General features: G+C 40.0%; 6 protein-coding genes and 1 pseudogene across 6 annotated transcripts in view; 1 reads left to right on the top strand and 6 right to left on the bottom strand.

The window, feature by feature from the left end:
• LOC112089145 overlaps positions 1 to 190 on the bottom strand; it is a 2,896-nt gene extending 2,706 nt beyond the window's left edge. Inside the window, exon 1 of the mRNA XM_024160123.1 lies at positions 103 to 190. Coding sequence (XP_024015891.1) covers positions 103 to 190 — 88 coding nt within the window. The remainder of the gene's footprint in view (positions 1 to 102) is intronic.
• Positions 191 to 2,077: 1,887 nt separating this feature from the next.
• On the bottom strand, positions 2,078 to 2,424 carry LOC18025520 (annotated as a pseudogene).
• A 1,810-nt stretch (positions 2,425 to 4,234) lies between these two features.
• LOC18025519 lies at positions 4,235 to 4,582 on the bottom strand. Its single transcript, XM_006408698.1, has one exon. It carries the CDS (start codon positions 4,580 to 4,582, stop codon positions 4,235 to 4,237), a length of 348 nt encoding a protein of 115 aa, XP_006408761.1.
• A 1,854-nt stretch (positions 4,583 to 6,436) lies between these two features.
• Positions 6,437 to 6,784, bottom strand: LOC18025518. The gene has a single exon (XM_006408697.1). The coding sequence runs from the start codon at positions 6,782 to 6,784 to the stop codon at positions 6,437 to 6,439; it is 348 nt and encodes a 115-aa protein (XP_006408760.1).
• A 2,544-nt stretch (positions 6,785 to 9,328) lies between these two features.
• On the top strand, positions 9,329 to 10,186 carry LOC112089144. The gene has a single exon (XM_024160122.1). It carries the CDS (start codon positions 9,329 to 9,331, stop codon positions 10,184 to 10,186), a length of 858 nt encoding a protein of 285 aa, XP_024015890.1.
• Positions 10,187 to 14,733: 4,547 nt separating this feature from the next.
• LOC112089143 (uncharacterized protein At3g60930, chloroplastic-like) lies at positions 14,734 to 17,346 on the bottom strand. Its single transcript, XM_024160120.1, has 3 exons — positions 16,458 to 17,346; positions 15,548 to 16,365; positions 14,734 to 15,504 (listed from the first exon to the last, which is right to left on the bottom strand). The coding sequence occupies exons 1-3, from the start codon at positions 17,344 to 17,346 to the stop codon at positions 14,734 to 14,736; spliced, it is 2,478 nt and encodes an 825-aa protein (XP_024015888.1).
• A 3,316-nt stretch (positions 17,347 to 20,662) lies between these two features.
• On the bottom strand, positions 20,663 to 21,010 carry LOC18025517. Its single transcript, XM_006408696.1, has one exon. It carries the CDS (start codon positions 21,008 to 21,010, stop codon positions 20,663 to 20,665), a length of 348 nt encoding a protein of 115 aa, XP_006408759.1.
• Between the last annotated feature and the right edge of the window lie 1,480 nt (positions 21,011 to 22,490).

The raw sequence follows: 22,490 nt of genomic DNA, 5'->3' as shown, positions 1-22,490 counted from the left end.
ATCAGTGATGGTTCCGTTTCCCAAAGACAACTCCAATTATATCCAAAGCACACTTAGGAGTGATTTTAAGGAGGCATGTATCCCATAATGTTTTTGCTTCACCTTCTTCTACAGAGAAAGCAGGAACAAATGCACACACCAAAGCTACAACAATGAACAGGGTTGTCAATTGGGAGGTACTTGTAGTCATATCTGCTAAAACTTAAAAATGATCGAGTAAATATTATGGTACAAAAAAGAATATAATGAGAATGAATTGTCTTAGTGGAAGCTATTTATATGTTTTTATAACCAAAACATAATTATCAAAACAAATTTTAAAGAAACTGTCGTAAATCAATACAATTTAATGTAATAATAATAATATGATGCTAACATCGTTAGACTTTTGAGAAGAAACTTATGCATAGAAATTAAGTTATAATAGCATTATAAATCAGATGATAAGATCTCACGGTCGGAATTACAATTAAACATAGATTTTAAGAATGATAAATATGATGCTTTAATTTTAATATACCTAAATAAGTTTCATTATGTTTAACTTAAAAACGAAAGACACATCATCCTTAAAAAAATATTAGTTTAGGTCAGTGATAAATTGAAATGTCAAATAGTTAAATATAGTTTTAACTAAATGATTTTATTCAAGTTATTTGGTGTTTGCAATTTAACATATAACATATACAAATATTTTAAATCATGTGTCATTTAAATATTTGCTAAGGTAATATAAGATTTATTCGTGAAAATTATATAACATACCTACTATATTTTAGATAGTTTATTAAATAATGACATTTATTGGCTATTTTGTAACACTTGTTATCATTTATACACCATTCGATTGCAGTAACAAATAAATTAATAATCAAATTTAATATTTTTTAAACCTTTGCCTTTTTCGAGAATACCAATATCCTTTACCAATATCATAGTATTGGGTGTTAAGATTATGAATACTAAGAATACAAAAGACATTTTAGATTTTTTTTGAAAAACATTGAAGAATAAACACTTACAACTACAATTAATCATTGTCAAACAGTACTTTGTATCCTCGGTTTATACTGCTGAAAAGTTTGAAATATTAAGATAATAAAAAAACCTGGTCAATTAAAATTTATTCTTAAATATCTTGTCAATAGACATAAAGTTTGACAACTTGAATAATTACAAAGTAAAACTAAAGCAATGTCAATTGGATGATATTTTTTAAAAAACAAAACTTGAAACTTTTTAGATGTTGAAAGTCAAAATACATTTAAAAAAAAAACCAAAAATAACACTAAAAATACCCAAAAAGTAAAATTTTGAAACTGGTATAGTATATTCATGTTTAAATAGCTTCGTAAATAAAATTTTAACAGCAACCAAATTATTCGATTTTTTGTCTCCAAGCATATCCAAGCATGTTTAAATAGCTTCGTCAATAAAATATTCAAGCATCCAAATTATTCGGTTTTTGTCTCCAAGCATATGATATGATTTTGAAGATTATATATATATATATACAAGATTATCGATCTTTTCATGAACGATCTTTAGCAAAGCAAATTTACCATAAAAAGGATTTAGTTTATAAAATATCTGGACTTTTCTCAACATTTTAAAAAACAATTTATGCTGAGTAGAGAACAAAATATTTAATTGACAAAAATTAAATGTTTTTGTAAGATATTTTATATATTTTTTTGAAGTAATCGATGAATATAGGATATTCGATTCCTTTTCGTTCTTCACATTTTCAACATAAGTTTAAAATCAGTGTCTATAAGAAAGCTTGTAAGAGATCTTAGACATACATGTTAGTCAAAAATTAAAGCTCAGACAACAATATTGGTTGCGACTCTCAGTATTCAACTTTCGGATAATTTTGGAAAAATCTTAATGAACAAATTTTTAGTTTTAAAAATGAGTAGATACTTATGCATTTTAGAAATCAGTCTGCAAAAGATATACTCTTTCACAAATTTGTTTATATTGCAAGAGAGACAACAGTATTTGTGGTAGAAAAAAAATATTATGAAAGTAAATTAAGAATTTATTTGATCATATATTATAATCAGTACAAAGTTTAAGCAGTTTTAGCGACTGAGACACAATGAGTCCACAAATCATCTCTCTTCTTCAAGTATTGGTTTCGTTAGCAACTAGGTGGGGTCTATCTGAAATGTATTTGATCAGCGTGTCGTGACATACTTTTCCTTCTTCGACAAGATCATGACAACACGCATCAGTGATGGTTCCGTTTCCAAAGACAACTCCGATTATATCCAAAGCACACTTAGGAGTGATTTTAAGAAGGCATGTATCCCATAATGTTTTTGCTTCACCTTCTTCTACAGAGAAAGCAGGAACAAATGCACACACCAAAGCTACAACAATGAACAGGGTTGTCAATTGGGAGGTACTTGTAGTCATATCTGCTAAAACTTAAAAACGATCGAGTAAATATTATGGTACAAAAAAGAATATAATGAGAATGAATTGTCTTAGTGGAAGCTATTTATATGTTTTTATAACCAAAACATAATTATCAAAACAAATTTTAAACAAACCGTCGTAAATCAATACAATTTAACGTAATAATAATATATGATGCTAACATCGTTAGACTTTTGAGAAGAAACTTATGCATAGAAATTAAGTTATAATAGCATTATAAATCAGATGATAAGATCTCACAGTCGGAATTACAATTAAACATGGATTTTAAGAATGATAAATATGATGCTTTAATTTTAATATACCTAAATAAGTTTCATTATGTTAAACTTAAAACCGAAAGACACATCATCCTTAAAAAATATTAGTTTAGGCAGTGATAAATTGAAATGTCAAATACTTAAATATTGTTTTAACTAAATGATTTTATTCAAGTTATTTGGTGTTTGCAATTTAACATATAACATATACAAATATTTTAAATCATGTGTCATTTAAACATTTGCTAAGGTAATATAAGATTTATTCGTGAAAATTATATATATGCCTACTATATTTTAGATAGTTTATTAAATAATGACATTTATTGGCTATTTTGTAACTCTTATTATCATTTATACACCATTCGTTTGCAGTAACAAATAAATTAATAATCCAATTTAATATTTTTTAAACCTTTAACTTTTTCGAGAATACCAATATCCTTCACCAATATCATAGTATTGCGTGTTAAAATTATGAATACTAAGAATACAAAAGATATTTTAGATTTTTTTTAAAACAATTGATGAATAAACACTTACAACTACAATTAATCATTGTAAAACAGTACTGTGTATCCTCGGTTAATACTGCTGAAAAGTTTGAGATATTAAAATGATAATAAAAAAAACTGTCCTATTAAAATTTATTCTTAAATATCTTGTCAATAGACATAAAGTTTGACAACTTGAATAATTACAAAGTAAAACTAAAGCAATGTCAACTGGATGATATTTTTTTTAAAAATAACTTGAAACTTTTTAGATGTTGCAAGTCAAAATACATTTAAAAAAAAAAAAACCAAAAATAACATTAAAATAACTAAAAAGTAAAATTTTGAAACTGGTATAGTATATTCATGTTTAAATAGCTTCGTCAATAAAATATTCAAGCATCCAAATTATTCGGTTTTTGTCTCCAAGCATATGATATGATTTTGACGATTATATATATATATATATATAGAAGCTTATCGATCTTTTCATGAACGCTCTTTAGCACAGCACATTTACCATAGAAGGCATTTATTTTATAAAATATATGGACTTTTCTCAACCTATAAAAAAAAAATTTATGCTGAGTAGAGAACAAAATTTTTTAATTGAACAAAATTAAATGTTTTTGTAAGATATTTTATATATTTTTTTGAAGTAATCGATGAATATAGTATATTCGATTTCTTTTTGTTCTTCACATTTTCAACATAAGTTTAAAATCAGTGTTTATAAGAAAGCTTGTAAGAGATCTTAGACATACATTTTAGTCGAAAATTAAAGCTCAGCCAACAATATTGGTTGCGACTCTCAGTATTCAACTTTCGGATAATTTTGGAAAAATCTTAATGAACAAATTTTAGTTTTAAAAAGAGTAGATAATTATGGATTTTAGAAATCAGTCTGCAAAGATATACTCTTTGACAGATTTGTTTATATTGCAAGATAGACAACAGTATTTGTGGTAAGAAAAAATATTATGAAAGTAAATTAAGAATTTATTTGATCATATATTATAATCAGTACACAGTTTAAGCAGTTTTAGTGACTGAGACACAATGAGTCCACAAATCATCTCTCTTCTTCAAGTATTGGGTTTCCTTAGCAACTAGGTGGGGTCTATCTGAAATGTATTTGATCAGCGTGTCGTTACACACTTTTCCTTCTTCGACAAGATCATGACAACACGCATCAGTGATGGTTCCGTTTCCAAAGACAACTCCGATTATATCCAAAGCACACTTAGGAGTGATTTTAAGAAGGCATGTATCCCATAATGTTTTTGCTTCACCTTCTTCTACAGAGAAAGCAGGAACAAATGCACACACCAAAGCTACAACAATGAACAGGGTTGTCAATTGGGAGATACTTGTAGTCATATCTGCTAAAACTTAAAAACGATCGAGTAAATATTATGGTACAAAAAAGAATATAATGAGAATGGATTGTCTTAGCGGAAGCTATTTATATGTTTTTATAACCCAAACATAATTATCAAAACAAATTTTAAAGAAACCGTCGTAAATCAATATAATTTAATGTAATAATAATAATATGATGCTAACATCGTTAGACTTTTGAGAAGAAACTTATGTAAAGAAATTAAGTTATAACAGCATTATAAATCAGATGAAAAGATCTCACGGTCAGAATTACAATTAAACATGGATTTTAAGAATGATAAATATGATGCCTTAATTTTAATATACCTAAATAAGTTTCATTATGTTTAACTTAAAAACGAAACACACATCATCCTTAAAAAATATTGGTTTAGGTAATATTGTTTTAACTAAATGATTTTATTCAAGTTATTTGGTGTTTGCAGTTTAACATATAACATGTACAAATATTTTAAATTATGTGTCATTTAAATGTTTGCTAAGGTAATATAAGATTTATTCGTGAAAATTATATAGCATGCCTAATTTATTTTCGATAGTTTATTAAATAATAACATGTATTGGCTATTTTGTAACACTTATTATCATTTGTACATCATTCGATTGCAGTAACAAATAAATTAATAATCAAACTTAATATGTTTTAAATCTTTGCCTTTTTTGAGAATACCAATTTCCTTCACCAATATCATAGTATTGAGTGTTAAGATTATGAATACTAAGAATACAAAAGATATTTTAGATTTTTTTGAAAACAATTGATGAATAAACCCTTACAATTACAATTAATCATTGGAAAACAGTACTTTGTATCCTCGGTTAATACTGCTGAAAAGTTTGAGATATTAAAATGATAATAAAAAAACTGTCCTATTAAAATTTATTCTTAAATATCTTGTCAATAGACATAAAGTTTGACAACTTGAATAATTACAAAGTAAAACTAAAGCAATGTCAATTGGATGATATTTTTTAAAAAACAAAACTTGAAACTTTTTAGATGTTGAAAGTCAAAATACATTTAAAAAAAAAACCAAAAATAACACTAAAAATACCCAAAAAGTAAAATTTTGAAACTGGTATAGTATATTCATGTTTAAATAGCTTCGTAAATAAAATTTTAACAGCAACCAAATTATTCGATTTTTTGTCTCCAAGCATATCCAAGCATGTTTAAATAGCTTCGTCAATAAAATATTCAAGCATCCAAATTATTCGGTTTTTGTCTCCAAGCATATGATATGATTTTGAAGATTATATATATATATATACAAGATTATCGATCTTTTCATGAACGATCTTTAGCAAAGCACATTTACCATAAAAAGGATTTATTTTATAAAATATATGGACTTTTCTCAACCTATAAAAAAAAAATTTATGCTGAGTAGAGAACAAAATATTTAATTGACAAAAATTAAATGTTTTTGTAAGATATTTTATATATTTTTTTGAAGTAATCGATGAATATAGGATATTCGATTCCTTTTTGTTCTTCACATTTTCAACATAAGTTTAAAATCAGTGTTTATAAGAAAGCTTGTAAGAGATCTTAGACATACATTTTAGTCGAAAATTAAAGCTCAGCCAACAATATTGGTTGCGACTCTCAGTATTCAACTTTCGGATAATTTTGGAAAAATCTTAATGAACAAATTTTAGTTTTAAAAAGAGTAGATAATTATGGATTTTAGAAATCAGTCTGCAAAGATATACTCTTTGACAGATTTGTTTATATTGCAAGATAGACAACAGTATTTGTGGTAAGAAAAAATATTATGAAAGTAAATTAAGAATTTATTTGATCATATATTATAATCAGTACACAGTTTAAGCAGTTTTAGTGACTGAGACACAATGAGTCCAAAAATCATCTCTCTTCTTCAAGTATTGGGTTTCCTTAGCAACTAGGTGGGGTCTATCTGAAATGTATTTGATCAGCGTGTCGTTACACACTTTTCCTTCTTCGACAAGATCATGACAACACGCATCAGTGATGGTTCCGTTTCCAAAGACAACTCCGATTATATCCAAAGCACACTTAGGAGTGATTTTAAGAAGGCATGTATCCCATAATGTTTTTGCTTCACCTTCTTCTACAGAGAAAGCAGGAACAAATGCACACACCAAAGCTACAACAATGAATAGGGTTGTCAGCTGGGAGGTACTTGTAGTCATATCTGCTAAAACTTAAAAACAATCGAGTAAATATTATGGTACAGAAAAGAATATAATGAGAATGGATTGTCTTAGCGGAAGCTATTTATATGTTTTTATAACCCAAACATAATTATCAAAACAAATTTTAAAGAAACCGTTGTTGGGGTCGATTTCCACCCCACACACATAAACCATCCCAAAATAACTAAGTATTGAAAATGGGAGAGCCGTGATCATCAAAACGGGAGAGCCGTTCTCACCAAGGCAAGAAGGAGAGCCGTTTCCACCAAGAAAGGTGGGAGAGCCGTTTTTACCAAGAAAGGCCGGAGAGCCGCGATCGCCAGGTGGGAGAGCCGAGAAGAAGGAGATGGGCCGAGCCGTATAACATAACATAGGCCGAGCTCCTGTCTTAAATACCTGGGCCGAGCCGTGCTGCGGAGAGGTGGAGCGAATGATGTCAAGTGGGCCGAGCCGTAAAGAAAGCATGATGGGCCGAGCCGAAGCCTTGAAGAGGCGAAGCCCACGAAAAACCCTAGGCGAGATGCAAAGTCGGTCAGCCACACGAGGCGATAAGGAAATATTCCGAAAATCTCGCCCGAGATTCTCGGCTAGGCGGTTTAGAAAATTGGTATAAATATGTGGTGTATGTAATTCATTCCGGGAACTTTGGCAACCCTAAGCAATAAGAACGAAACACTTTCACAGCAAGAAAAGTTCTCTTTTGATCTTACTGTCTTTGGCGATAAACCCCAGAAGTTTCCGATCCCTTAGTTTTCTTTACAAATCTTTGGTTGTGCGAGTTTTGGCTCACACAATTTGGCGCCGTCTGTGGGGACACGAAACCTTCTTACTCTATATCGACAAAGCTTTAAGATTCGAAGAAAATGGCGAGCAACGCTAACGACGACAACAACAACACCGGTAACGGCGCGGATAGGGACGCTCCAGGATCAGGCACAACGACCGCGCCGACAACAACGGCGATGACCGAAACCCATGAGGAGATGCGATACATGATAGCTGCGTTGATGAAAAAGATCGACGACCAAGACAAAAGAAACGAGGCGATTACGGCGAGGCTCGACGCAATGGCAGCAGAGCGACAGCATCCGACTTGGAGAGCCGTAGTCAACGACCCGATGGACGGAATTCGGAGACGCTTCGACTTCTCGACGCCCGCCGAAGCCTCAGGGAGTGGTGCAAGAGACTCTTCTTTTCTTCGTCCCCTCGACGAACGCACTCCTGCAGCAACCCGAGTCAACATGACCGAGCCGCCTCCACTACGCCGCAACTCCAGGCAACGAGCCGGTGAGGAAGGAGACGACGCGATCGATGTGGACGCCCAGCAAAACGACGAGACCATAAATCCACAACAAACTGGCTCGGCTCGTCGAATCAGTGAAGAAGAACTCGCCTCGGCATTGAACGGCATCCGGACTGACGAAGTCTCCGATCCAGCCCGAGGCGATAACCCAACCAAAGATGAGCCGAGGCGAGAGGAGCGCGAAGATGAGCCGAGGCGAGAGGAGCGGGAGCGACTCCCCCAATCAAAGGGAATGACTCACGCACAAACCCTCGAGCTTAAAGAGCTGCGAGCCTCTATGGCTCGAACGGTAGCTGAAATACGCGCTATGAAATCCCAAGTGCACAACGCGACAAGTGCCGCACCCGAAATCGACCGAATGCTCGAAGAAACCCAAAGAACCCCGTTCACCGCAAGGATCACAGAAGCCAGGATTCCCGAGCCAGGGAAGGTGAGAATTCTGTTCTACGAAGGAACAACCGACCCAAAAGCACACATCACAGCGTTTCGAATAGCGATGGGGCGAGCCTTCACAAAGAACGCCGCTAAACTCACCGAGCGCGAAGTGGATGCCGGATACTGTCTGCTCTTCGTGGAGCATCTCAAGGGAGCCGCACTCGAGTGGTTCTCAAGGCAGGAACGAAATTCAATCGGCAGTTTTCAACAGCTCTCCGCCTTATTCCTTAAACAATACTCGATGTTTATGGACAGAGGAACATCTGATGCCGATCTATGGACACTATCTCAAGGACCGAACAAACCGCTTCGGGACTACATGACGCGATTCAAGGCGGTCGTATCCAAAATAGAAGGGATAAGCGACAAGGCTGCACTCGAGGCTCTGAAACGATCCTTGGTACAAATCCGAATTCCGCCGCGAGATGGCTCTCAATACGCCGCAAACAATTCAAGACGCGTTGCACCGATCATCAGACTTCGTCGTAAACGAGGAGGAAATGAAAAATTTGGACGAGCAGTACGAAGCCACGAAAGCAGCGATCTGAAGCTCAATTTTGCCACGCCCAGCGAAGAAGGGCAATCCATCAAGCAACGCGGCAACGCAGAGTTCGGAAGAGCCTAGGAGCGGAGGTGCCCATAACTACCAGGTTAGCTCCGGACGCGGAAGAGGAGAGCCGCGCAACAATACTTGGGTAAGAAAGTCAGCCAACTACGACGAGAAGGCTTTCTGCGAGTATCACCAGACCAACGGACACTCAACGGCTCAATGCCGGACTCTGGGAGCAAAGCTCGCAGCAAAAATGGCAGCAGGAGAGCTCCAAAACGCGGTCAGCCTCAAGGACCTCGTCCCTAACGAACAACAGGAAAAAGCCGAGCCAAACGGTGCGGCGGAACCAGCGAATCCTCCCCGACGAGGCGACAACCCCAAGCGCGACAGGCGAGACGAACCTGAAGGGCGACCCGAGCTGAGGCAAAGGATCAATATGATCATGGGTGGATCCCAGTACTATCAAGATACCGTTTCCTCAATCAAAGCCTATCAGCGCCGAGCCGAAGCAAAGGAGAATTGGACAGAGCCGACTGACATCCCAAACACGGTGATCTCTTTTTCCAAGGAGGAAACAGCAGGAATCGATCGACCTCACAATGATCCGTTAGTAGTTGAGCTAACGATCATGGATCATGACGTAGCAAGGGTGCTCATCGATACTGGAAGCTCGGTGAATGTCGTCTTCAAGGAAACGCTCAGAAGAATGGGAATCGACCTCTCCGAGGTGGAGGCAATCCCCAAACCTCTAACCGGATTTTCGGGAGAAACGACGATGACTATGGGAACGATCAGGCTTCCTGTGGTAGCTGGCGGAGTCACCAAGATCGTCGAGTTTTGCGTCACTGACCTCCCAGCCATCTATAACGTCATCATGGGAACCCCTTGGATCAACGGGATGAGGGCGGTACCTTCCACCTATCATCTTTGTCTCAAATTCCCAACTCCATCAGGTGTCAAAACGATATGGGGAAATCAGAAGGAATCAAGAAATTGCTTCCTAACCGAGCACAAGCTAAGGAACCCCGTCACCGACGCACGGGCTGACATAGACCGCAAAAAGATGAAGACAGACAGAGAGCCCGCGAACGAGCTCTCCAAACTCTTATAGCAATTACAGATCGCGGAGAGCCGTGAAACACGCACCGAGCCGATATGTGATGCAGTGGACTCGGTGTGCATAGACGAGGCGCATCCGGAGCGGTGCGTCGAAATTGGAACACAACTAGGCGAACTCCTAAGCAGCAAGCTCCTTTCCCTCCTCAAGGAAAACATCGATAGCTTTGCCTGGACGGCGGAAGACATGCCAGGCATCAGCGTCGATGTAACCTGTCACGAGCTTAACGTGGATCCGACCTTCAAACCAGTCAAGCAGAAAAGAAGAAAGCTTGGTCCAGAACGAGCTAAAGCAGTCAACGACGAAGTTGAGAGATTACTCAAGGTAGGATCAATCGCCGAGGCCAAATATCCGGACTGGCTCGCAAACCCGATGGTTGTGAAGAAGAAGAACGGCAAGTGGCGAGTCTGTGTGGATTTCACCGACCTCAACAAGGCGTGCCCAAAAGACAGCTTTCCCCTGCCACATATCGACCGGCTCGTCGAGGCCACTGCGGGGAATAAACTGTTAACGTTTATGGACGCGTTCTCCGGCTATAATCAGATCCTGATTCACTCTGATGATCGGGAAAAAACGGCATTCATAACCGATCGCGGGATATATTGCTACAAAGTCATGCCGTTCGGGCTCAAAAACGCAGGAGCAACGTATCAACGGCTCGTCAACAAAATGTTTGCAGCTCAGCTCGGGAAAACTATGGAGGTATACATCGACGACATGTTAGTTAAGTCACTCGAGGAGGAAGACCACATCGCGCACCTACAAGAATGTTTCGAACAGTTGAACAAGCACAACATGAAGCTAAATCCGGCGAAGTGCAGGTTCGCAGTCACCTCGGGAGAATTCCTCGGCTATCTGGTAACCCACCGAGGCATAGAAGCAAACCCCAAGCAGATTAAGGCGTTAGTTGAAATGCCCTCTCCAAGGACGAAGCGCGAAGTACAAAGGTTAACAGGAAGAGTCGCTGCGCTAAATCGATTTATCTCCCGTTCCACGGACAAATGCCTGCCTTTCTACGACACCCTCAGAGGAAACAAGAAATTTGAATGGGACGAACGATGTGAGACGGCTTTCCAAGAACTGAAGACTTATCTGGCGAGCCCGCCAATCCTAGCAAAACCGGTCGAAGGAGAGCCGCTCTTCCTCTACATCGCGGTGTCTGCTACAGCTGTAAGTGGGGTATTAATCAGAGAAGAACGATCCGAGCAAAAACCTATTTTCTACATCAGCCAAACACTGACCGACGCCGAGACCCGCTACCCACAAATCGAGAAGGTCGCCCTAGCCGTCGTAGTCTCGGCTCGCAAGCTGCGCCCATACTTTCAGTCGCATTCGATTGTCGTGCTCGCCACCCTTCCGCTGCGCCCGATCCTGCACAGCCCAAGCCAATCCGGTCGGCTCGCCAAGTGGGCCATAGAGCTGAGCGAATACGACATCGAGTATCGGAATAGGTCGTCTGCAAAATCACAAGTGCTCGCTGATTTCCTCATTGAACTCTCGGCCGAAGCAACAAACGAGCCAACCCTAGACGAAGTATGGACATTGCACGTCGACGGCTCGTCATCTAAACATGGCTCGGGAATAGGAATCCGCCTTACCTCTCCCACCGGAGAAATACTTGAGCAGTCTTTTCGCCTGAACTTCCAGGCCTCGAACAACGAAGCGGAATACGAAGCACTGATCGCCGGCATACGGCTAGCACAAGGAATCGGAGTTCGAAAAATAAGAACCTTCTGCGACTCGCAGCTCGTAGCATGTCAGTTCAACGGGGAATACGAGGCGAAGGATGGACGTATGGGCGCTTACCTCAAAATGGTCCGGGAGTTGGTGCAAAAGTTTGATGAGTTCGAACTCACCTCGGCCGACGCTTTAGCAGCACTCGCTTCGACCTCGGACCCGGACCTCCGACGAACGATCCCAGTCGAATTCATCGAACGCCCTAGCATCGAAGAAGTAGAAGGAGTTCGGCTGATAAATCCCCCTGAACAAGAACCAGAAGACGACGAAGCCATTCCGATGGAGGAAGACGCCTCGTCGGCCGAGCCGGAATACGGCTGCGACAAAGAATGGCTCGGGGCCATCCGAATGTACATCGCCGACGGAAAGGCGCCAACCGACAAATGGGAAGCCCGCAAGCTCAAAGCTCAGGCAGCACGTTATGTCCTCGTCGATGACGAGGTGTTTAAATGGAGATTTTCGGGGCCTCTCATGACATGCGTCGAAGGACCGGAAGCACGAAAGATCATGCACGAGGTGCATAGCGGCGCGTGCGGTAACCACTCCAGCGGAAGGTCGCTCGCTATCAAGATAAAATGGCACGGCTACTTCTGGCCTACGATGGTCAAGGACTGCGAGAAATTCACGGCGACATGCGAGAAGTGTCAGCGGCACGCTCCAACAATTCACCAACCTACCGAGCTGCTCTTGTCAATTTCGTCGCCTTATCCGTTCATGAGATGGTCGATGGACATCGTCGGACCTCTACATCGCTCGAAACAGAAGCGTTTTCTGCTCGTCCTCACGGATTACTTTTCCAAGTGGGTCGAGGCCGATTCTTACGCAAGTATAAAAGATGTTCAAGTCGAACACTTCGTCTGGAAAAATATAATCTGCCGACACGGGGTCCCTTACGAGATCGTCACTGACAACGGATCCCAGTTTATTTCAACACGCTTCGAAGCTTTCTGCGAGAAGTGGAAAATCCGCCTCAGCAAATCCACGCCAAGATACCCTCAAGGGAATGGACAAGCCGAAGCAGCCAACAAGACGATCCTCGATGGTCTGAAAAAGAGGCTCGACGAGAAGAAAGGACGGTGGGCAGACGAACTCGAAGGAGTCCTTTGGTCTCATCGGACAACTCCGCGCCGAGCCACTGGGGAAACTCCATTCGCTCTGGTCTACGGATCGGAGTGCGTAATTCCCCCCGAGGTGGACTTCCCAGGTATTCGACGAAGACTTCTACCAGGACAAGAAGGCTTAAACCACTTAATGATGCTAGATGAGCTCGACCTAATCAACGAAAAGCGCGACCAAGCCCTAGTTCGAATTCAGAACTACCAACAAGCAACGGCGCGGTACTACAACAAAAACGTTCGTAGCCGAAGATTCAAAGAGGGAGAACTCGTTCTCCGAAAGGTCTTCCAAAATACTGCCGAGAAGAACGCAGGAAAGCTCGGAGCAAATTGGGAAGGTCCTTACAAGATCACCAAAGTGGTTCGTCCGGGAGTCTACGAACTCGCGACACTAGCCGACGAGGATATTCCAAGATCATGGAACGCAATGCATCTGAAGAAATACTATCACTAAGGATACAGCACGACCATCATGAACTACGGGACGGCTTGATCCCTGCAAAGGGTACGTAGGCAGCCCGTCTTCGGACGGGTTCAGCTGTCCCCCCTCCTAAAAAGGGGGGGGGGAGTGGGTACGTATACACATACCTCCTCTAAACTCTATTATTTTGACTTACCCATTTAGGAACGTCGCCACTTCGGCATATTTCTCACTTCATTTTTAATCATCTACTTATTTCACTTGATTTCTAGTTAAACTATTATCGCTTCGGCTAGCTTCACATTGTAACAAGCTCGGATTTTTAAATTTTATCACTCATCACTTCGGCAAGTAATCGTACCACTTCGGCATGATATCATGACCCGATTACCTCGGACCCTAATCGGTCCTCAACTTCAGTTCGGCAAACTAAGCCTCTGAACGCCTAGCCTCGTTGCTGGCCACAACGGGGCAACAAGTACAAAGTTCTATAAACGGACTTTTACCACTTTTCCTAGGACGAGGGTGCAAGTTACATCCTCTACGGATAAAAATTAAGCGCGCTATACAAATATCAGACCAAAAACGTATCTGGTCGCCACGGTTTACTATCGCACACGAGAATATAAGTCGAGACTACATCGCTTTCTCTAAAAACCGAAGTAAAACTCTTAAACCCGGATAAACATACTCGAGAACACCGGTCCTTAGACAGGTTCGATAACACTTCAACCTCGGCTAACAAAAGCAAAACGCCTCGTCTACACAGCTCGGCGTCACGCCAAGCGAAAAAACGCCTCGTCGTTTACACGGTTTGGCAAAATACGCAGCAAAAACGCCTCGTCATTAAAAATGGCTCGGCATTACCAGGCAAAAATTCGCCTCGACATTATCACTTTAAAAATTTTCCAGCATCACCTAAAAGATGTTCCACAAAACTAACTCCCACCTCGGGATTAAGAATCCAAACGATGTCCTTAAACGAACTCAACCCTTAGCCAGTACTTCTATCATTTTCAAAGGATTCGGCTAAGGAAGCAGTTAAAATCATTACAACAGTTTTATCCTCAACAATTTTCTCTATTCCAAGGGTTGAAAATAAGTACATCAAATCCTAAAACAGCTAAGGGAAAGAGAATTTATTCATAAAACGAAAGTAAAATGTTAGATGGATAAAGCCGTCCAGGCATCAGTTACAAAGAGAGTTTAAAAACAAAAAAATCTAAGTACAAAAGGATTAAAGACGAGACAGGGGAGAGCACAGAGAATCAGGCCGCGGACTGCGTCTCACGTTCGGCGAAGAGGTTCGAGAGGACTGGCGTGCCCGCGTTCGATCCGTTCGGGTCCACCACACCTAAGTTAGCCGCTGTCTCTTCGAGCGGCTCGTTCCCGAGGGTGGTGTCGACCGAGTCCGGCGATACGGGGGAATAGTACAGCTCGCCCCGAATCTCGGAAGCAATGCGCTCGTACGCCTCTTCGTCGGCATACTCGCTTTCCCAGCTTTTCAGCTTTGCTTCCTCGTCGTCGAGTGTCGGGGCATCTGGTTTCTTCAGGTCGGCAATCATCGCCAGATTGCCCTTGATCTGTCCCAGATCATTCTCGTCATTTTTGGCTTTTTCAAGCCGAACCAGACCCTCCTCCACCTTGGCGAGGCGTTCTTGAAACTTCGCTGTAAGCTCTCGCCTCGCCTCCTTTTTCGCCCTCTTGACCTTAGCATCAAACAAGGCATCCTTGGCCTCGATACGCCTCTTCAGCATCGCCACCTCGGCACTTTTGGCTCTCCTCGCCTCCTCAAGGCGAATGATCGAGGCGGAGACTTTATCTACGTTTGCACGCAGAACGATCTTCTCCTCTTCCAGCCTGGACGCCCTGGCCGTCGCCTCGTCCAGTTTCCCCTTTACCGCCGCGGTTTCGGTCTGAGCCTCTTCCAGCTTCGTTTTCGACGATGCGGACTCAATTTTGGCCTCGGCCAAGCGACGTTCGACCTTAGACAGGTCCGCCTCGTACTCGGCCATTAGGTCGTTAATGGCCGCGACAAACTGCAGAAAATAAACTCGTGTCAAATACTTAGCGAAAATTCACGAAAGCAAAGGAAAGCAAAATGGAATGTTCCTTGGTCCCGCGCTGCGCCATTGCGCCGTAGGACCTCGGCCTCCTCAACTTCTCCGGAGGAGGAAGACGCGTGTTCGCGTTATTTACACGCAAGAACATTATGGCGGAGGCGTCGGGGTCATCGACGACCAACTTACGCGCGGCGGATTCTCCGGGCGTCGGCTTCCGTCTCTTCTTGGACGGCTCGTCCCTCTCAACAGCGACCCCCTTCCCTTTATCAGCAGCCGAACGTTTTCGGCTCGGGTCGTGTTTCTGCACGACGGAAGTCGGGGGCCTCGTCGACTTCGGGAGGGCTAGAATAGCGGAGTTCGAAGGCTCTTTGTTCCGAACCGCCGAATCGCCCCCAGACGCCTCGGGAACAATTTCGCCCTGTTCCACCTCGGGCGCCACATCTCTCTCGACCACCTCGGTTGTATTTCCCTCCGCAGCTCGGGTCGTTTCATCCCGGTTCGGCGGGTCAGTTTGATGGGTGGCCTCGGCTTGCGCCGAAACCACCTCGGCTTGCGCCGGAACCACCTCAGCCAGCGCCCGAGCCGCCTCGGCAGCTCGTCTAGCAGCTTCTTCCTGTTCGCGTCTCTTCCTTTCTCGGAGGGTTAAGATCACCATCTTTTCGCGGGTATCTCTGGAGGAACTGGAGGATGAAGAGCTGACGGGAACTCCTGCAAGAATGGCTCGCGCCTTCTCTACTCTCTCGAGGGTGAAATTCTTTCTCCAGTTAACCTTCCTCGCCGAAAGAGAGTCTCGAACGGTGAACAGATCGTCGGGAATCGGGGGAAGATAGCACCGAACTGCAAAACAAAGCAAAAAAAAGATAAGTGTCAGAAAAGGAAGAAAGTTTGAACCGAATCTCCGAGCCGAGGCAAAGCTTCGGGTCGGCTACCAAGTGGTCCCCAAGCGGTCTTGGCTCGGCAAACGTAATCCTCGCCGACCGACGCCTCGTTCACTAAAACGTAGAAGAAGCGTTCAGTCCAGGACTGGTCCTTGCTGGGAAAACCGCCGATAATCCGTCGTTTCGCCTTGTTGGAAATATAGAACCTGTTTCCTTTCGGAGCCTTCCTGATTTCCAGCAAGTTCAGCAGGTGGTTCAGCTCAATGTCAAGACCGCATTCGAAGCTTCGGACTAAAATGCCGATCATATGCCGCAGTCCCCTCGGCATGATCTGCCCGATCGAGATCCCGTGTTTCCAAAGGTATTCGAGGATCACTCCGGGGATTGGGAACCAGAGGAAGCAAAGCTCAAAGAACGCCTCGTACAGAGTGAAATGATTCTCTGGAGGGTTGTCGGCGCGGTCGCTTTTCTCTGGGACAACGAACTCCACCGCCTCGGATATTCCGAAGCGATGCCTCAACGCTTCGAGCGACTCAAGGGAGCAGAGTGTAGACCCAGGCGGGTCGGGTTTTTGCCTCTTAACTCTCGGCGCTCGCCCAGATGTGGAAGCACCTCGAGACGCCATGAGGCGTTCCAACTCAAGCTTCGCCTCGAAAAGATCAAAGGGAAATGCCTCCTCCTCGGCCTTGAGCGCGGCTCTGTTAATGCCCTTGTTAGGAACGAGATCCTGGGGACGGCTCGTCGAAACCGACGACTCGCCATCCGGAGAGCCGACATCTGATGGGTTTTCATCATTTGACGCCTCGTCAGATGAATGGTGAGAACGGCTCGGCGAAGCAGACGCCTCGGAAGAATCCATCGCACCCGTCGCCTCGGCGTCTATACGGCTCGGCTCGTAGTGGAAAAGCGGATCTAACGAGTCGTCGGAACGGTTCGACATACTTTACAACTTTTACAATGAATTACAACTTGACTCGGCGAGCCTCTACCGGAAAAAGATCTGCAGCGGCGGAGACTTCGGAAACCCTAGCCGGAAAATAAATAAACTAGAGAGAGAAAGAAGAGAGAAGGGAGAGCTACCTTTAGTAAAAACGAGTGAGTCGGGAAATAATGAGGAGGAGTGAAGGAGCTCACCTATTTATAGAAAAACGAGGCGCGTGAATTCCGCGTGAACCTCGGGAAGCCATCCAACAACGCGTAGGGTCCGCGGCGAATTGGTCATACCGGGTTGCGTCGTTGGCACGCGCCGAAAGATCCGGAACTTCCTCTCGGAAGACCAACAGTCAGGGTACCCAGGATAACGAAACGACTTGGTATAGACTCTCTCTCACTTGTATCGCCTCATCGTCTAACGAAAGGGCTCGGCATTATCTGTCTCTCTCGAAACGCCTCATCGTTAAACAAAATGGCTCGGTGTTAACTATGTCAAAACGCCTCGTCGTTAAACAAAACGGCTCGGCATTATCTGTCTCTCTCGAAACGCCTCGTCGTTAAACAAAACGGCTCGGTGTTAACTATATCAAAACGCCTCGTCGTTAAACAAAACGGCTCGGCATTAACTATTCCTCTTGAAACGCCTCGTCGTTAAACGGCTCGGCACAAATCCTTGTTCTTGAAACGCCTCGTCGTTAAACGGCTCGGCACTGACCCTTGTTCTTGAAACGCCTCGTCGTTAACAACACGGCTCGGCATGAACTTTCGCTCGAAACGCCTAGCCATATAGTCGGCTCGGCATAACCGTCACCAGATCGCTTCGTCCCTGATTCGCCTCGGCATCTTCGGCAATTCCTTGGAAACACCTCGGCACTCACACTCCCAAAACATGAATCTGGGCTCGTGTCGTAGCAGCTCGGCTCGATGGTTTATCTCGTGGTCAGGAGTAATGTACCTCGTCACTCTCGACTCCGAGATTGACGAGCTGGGGGGCTAACTGTTGGGGTCGATTTCCACCCCACACACATAAACCATCCCAAAATAACTAAGTATAGAAAATGGGAGAGCCGTGATCATCAAAACGGGAGAGCCGTTCTCACCAAGGCAAGAAGGAGAGCCGTTTCCACCAAGAAAGGTGGGAGAGCCGTTTTTACCAAGAAAGGCAAGAGAGCCGCGATCGCCAGGTGGGAGAGCCGAGAAGAAGGAGATGGGCCGAGCCGTATAACATAACATAGGCCGAGCCCCTGTCTTAAATACCTGGGCCGAGCCGTGCCGCGGAGAGGTGGAGCGAATGATGTCAAGTGGGCCGAGCCGTAAAGAAAGCATGATGGGCCGAGCCGAAGCCTTGAAGAGGCGAAGCCCACGAAAAACCCTAGGCGAGATGCAAAGTCGGTCAGCCACACGAGGCGATAAGGAAATATTCCGAAAATCTCGCCCGAGATTCTCGGCTAGGCGGTTTAGAAAATCGGTATAAATATGTGGTGTATGTAATTCATTCCGGGAACTTTGGCAACCCTAAGCAATAAGAACGAAACACTTTCACAGCAAGAAAAGTTCTCTTTTGATCTTACTGTCTTTGGCGATAAACCCCAGAAGTTTCCGATCCCTTAGTTTTCTTTACAAATCTTTGGTTGTGCGAGTTTTGGCTCACACAACCGTCGTAAATCAATACAATTTAACGTAATAATAATAATATGATGCTAACATCGTTAGACTTTTGAGAAGAAACTTATGCATAGAAATTAAGTTATAACAGCATTATAAATCAGATGATAAGATCTCAAGGTCGGAATTACAATTAAACATGGATTTTAAGAATGATAAATACGATGCTTTAATTTTAATGTACCTAAATAAGTTTCATTATGTTTAACTTAAAAACGAAACACACATCATCCTTAAAAAATATTAGTTTATGTCAGTGATAAATTGAACTGTCAAATACTTAAATATTGTTTTAAATAAATGATTTTATTCAAGTTATAAGGTGTTTGCAGTTTAACATATAACATGTACAAATATTTTAAATCATGTGTCATTTAAATGTTTCCTAAGGTAATATAAGATTTATTCGTGAAAATTATATAGCATGCCTAGTTTATTTTAGATAGTTTATTAAATAATGACATTTATTGGCTATTTTGTAACACTTATTATCATTTATACATCATTCGATTGCAGTAACAATTAAATTAATAATCAAACTTAATATGTTTTAAATCTTTACCTTTTTTGAGAATACCAATATCCTTCACCAATATCATAGTATTGAGTGTTAAGATTATGAATACTAAGAATACAAAAGATATTTTAGATTTTTTTGAAAAAAATTGATGAATGAACACTTACAACTACAATTAATCATTGTAAAACAGTACTTTGTATCCTCGGTAAATACTGCTGAAAAGTTTGAGATATTAAAATGATAATAAAAAAAACTGTCCTATTAAAATTTATTCATAAATATCTTGTCAATAGACATAAAGTTTGACAACTTGAATAATTACAAAGTAAAACTAAAGCAATGTCAATTGGATGATATTTTTTTTTTTAAAAAAACTTGAAACTTTTTAGATTTGCAAGTCAAAATACAATTAAAAAAAAACCAAAATAACATTAAAAATACCCAAAAAAGTAAAATTTTGAAACTGGTATAGTATATTCATGTTTAAATAGCTTCATAACAAAATTTTAACAGCAGCCAAATTATTCGATTTTTTGTCTCCAAGCATATGATATGATTTTGAAAATTATATATATATACAAGCTTATCTATCTTTTCATGAACGATCTTTAGCAAACCAAATTTACCATAAAAAGGATTTAGTTTATAAAATATCTGGACTTTTCTCAACATTTAAAAAAAACTTTATGCTGAGGAGAGAACAAAAATTTTTAATTGAACAAAATTAAATGTTTTTGTAAGATATTTTATATATTTTTTTGAAGTAATCGATGAATATAGTATATTTGATTTCTTTTCGTTCTTCACATTTTCAACATAAGTTTAGAATCAGTGTTTATAAGAGAGCTTGTAAGAGATCTTAGACATACATTTTAGTCGAAAATTAAAGCTCAGCCAACAATATTGGTTGCGACTCTCAGTATTCAACTTTCGGATAATTTTGGAAAAATCTTAATGAACAAATTTTAGTTTTAAAAAAGAGTAGATAATTATGGATTTTTGAAATCAGTCTGCAAAGATATACTCTTTGACAGATTTGTTTATATTGCAAGATAGACAACAGTATTTGTGGTAAGAAAAAATATTATGAAAGTAAATTAAGAATTTATTTGATCATATATTATAATCTGTACACAGTTTAAGCAGTTTTAGTGACTGAGACACAATGAGTCCACAAATCATCTCTCTTCTTCAAGTATTGGGTTTCGTTAGCAACTAGGTGGGGTCTATCTGAAATGTATTTGATCAGCGTGTCGTGACACATTTTTCCTTCTTCGACAAGATCATGACAACACGCATCAATGATGGTTCCGTTTCCAAAGACAACTCCGATTATATCCAAAGCACACTTAGGAGTGATTTTAAGAAGGCATGTATCCCATAATGTTTTTGCTTCACCTTCTTCTACAGAGAAAGCAGGAACAAATGCACACACCAAAGCTACAACAATGAATAGGGTTGTCAGCTGGGAGGTACTTGTAGTCATATCTGCTAAAACTTAAAAACGATCGAGTAAATATTATGGTACAAAAAAGAATATAATGAGAATGGATTGTCTTAGCGGAAGCTATTTATATGTTTTTATAACCCAAACATAATTATCAAAACAAATTTTAAAGAAACCGTCGTAAATCAATACAATTTAACGTAATAATAATAATATGATGCTAACATCGTTAGACTTTTGAGAAGAAACTTATGCATAGAAATTAAGTTATAACAGCATTATAAATCAGATGATAAGATCTCAAGGTCGGAATTACAATTAAACATGGATTTTAAGAATGATAAATACGATGCTTTAATTTTAATGTACCTAAATAAGTTTCATTATGTTTAACTTAAAAACGAAACACACATCATCCTTAAAAAATATTAGTTTATGTCAGTGATAAATTGAACTGTCAAATACTTAAATATTGTTTTAAATAAATGATTTTATTCAAGTTATAAGGTGTTTGCAGTTTAACATATAACATGTACAAATATTTTAAATCATGTGTCATTTAAATGTTTCCTAAGGTAATATAAGATTTATTCGTGAAAATTATATAGCATGCCTAGTTTATTTTAGATAGTTTATTAAATAATGAAATTTATTGGCTATTTTGTAACACTTATTATCATTTATACATCATTGGATTGCAATAACAATTAAATTAATAATCAAACTTAATATGTTTTAAATCTTTGCCTTTTTTGAGAATACCAATATCCTTCACCAATATCATAGTATTGAGTGTTAAGATTATGAATACTAAGAATACAAAAGACATTTTAGATTTTTTTGAAAAAAATTGATGAATAAACACTTACAACTACAATTAATCATTGTAAAACAGTACTTTGTATCCTCGGTAAATACTGCTGAAAAGTTTGAGATATTAAAATGATAATAAAAAAAACTGTCCTATTAAAATTTATTCTTAGATATCTTATCAATACACATAAAGTTTTACAACTTGAATAATTTCAAAGTAAAACTAAAGCAATGTCAATTGGAAACTTTTTAGATGCTGCAAGTCAAAATACATTTAAAAAAAACCAAAAATAACATTTAAAATAACCAAAAAGTAAAATTTTGAAACTGGTATAGTATATTCAGGTTTAAATAGCTTCGTAAATAAAATTTTAACAGCAACCAAAGTATTCGGTTTTTGTCTCCGAGCATATGATATGATTTTGACGATTATATATATACAAGCTTATCGATCTGTTCATGAACGATCTTTAGCAAAGCACATTTACCATAAAAAGGATTTAGTCTATAAAATATTAGGACTTTTTCTCAACCTTTAAAAAAACTTTATGCTGAGTAGAGAACAAAATTTTTTAATTGAACAAAATTAAATATTTTTGTAAGATATTTTATATATGTTTTAGTAGTCATCGATGAATGTAGTATGTTCGATTTCTTTTTGTTCTTCACATTTTCAACATAAGTTTAAAATCAGTGTATATATGAA

The sequence above is a fragment of the Eutrema salsugineum genome, unplaced genomic scaffold (genome assembly GCF_000478725.1).
Source record: "Eutrema salsugineum unplaced genomic scaffold, Eutsalg1_0 scaffold_12, whole genome shotgun sequence".
Classification (NCBI taxonomy): domain Eukaryota; kingdom Viridiplantae; phylum Streptophyta; class Magnoliopsida; order Brassicales; family Brassicaceae; genus Eutrema; species Eutrema salsugineum.
The sequence above is the reverse complement of the archived record's forward strand: the minus strand, read 5'-3'. Positions and strand labels throughout refer to the sequence as shown.

Coding starts and splice junctions, on each gene's coding strand:
- LOC18025518 (XM_006408697.1), bottom strand. CDS start 6,784: ATGACTACAAGTACCTCCCAGCTGACAACCCTATTCATTGTTGTAGCT.
- LOC112089143 (XM_024160120.1), bottom strand. CDS start 17,346: ATGTCGAACCGTTCCGACGACTCGTTAGATCCGCTTTTCCACTACGAG. Junction 16,366..16,457: donor GACCGCTTGGGGACCACTTG/GTAGCCGACCCG, acceptor TTTGTTTTGCAG/TTCGGTGCTATCTTCCCCCG. Junction 15,505..15,547: donor TTTTGCTTTCCTTTGCTTTC/GTGAATTTTCGC, acceptor TATTTTCTGCAG/TTTGTCGCGGCCATTAACGA.
- LOC18025517 (XM_006408696.1), bottom strand. CDS start 21,010: ATGACTACAAGTACCTCCCAGCTGACAACCCTATTCATTGTTGTAGCT.
- LOC112089144 (XM_024160122.1), top strand. CDS start 9,329: ATGGCAGCAGGAGAGCTCCAAAACGCGGTCAGCCTCAAGGACCTCGTC.
- LOC18025519 (XM_006408698.1), bottom strand. CDS start 4,582: ATGACTACAAGTATCTCCCAATTGACAACCCTGTTCATTGTTGTAGCT.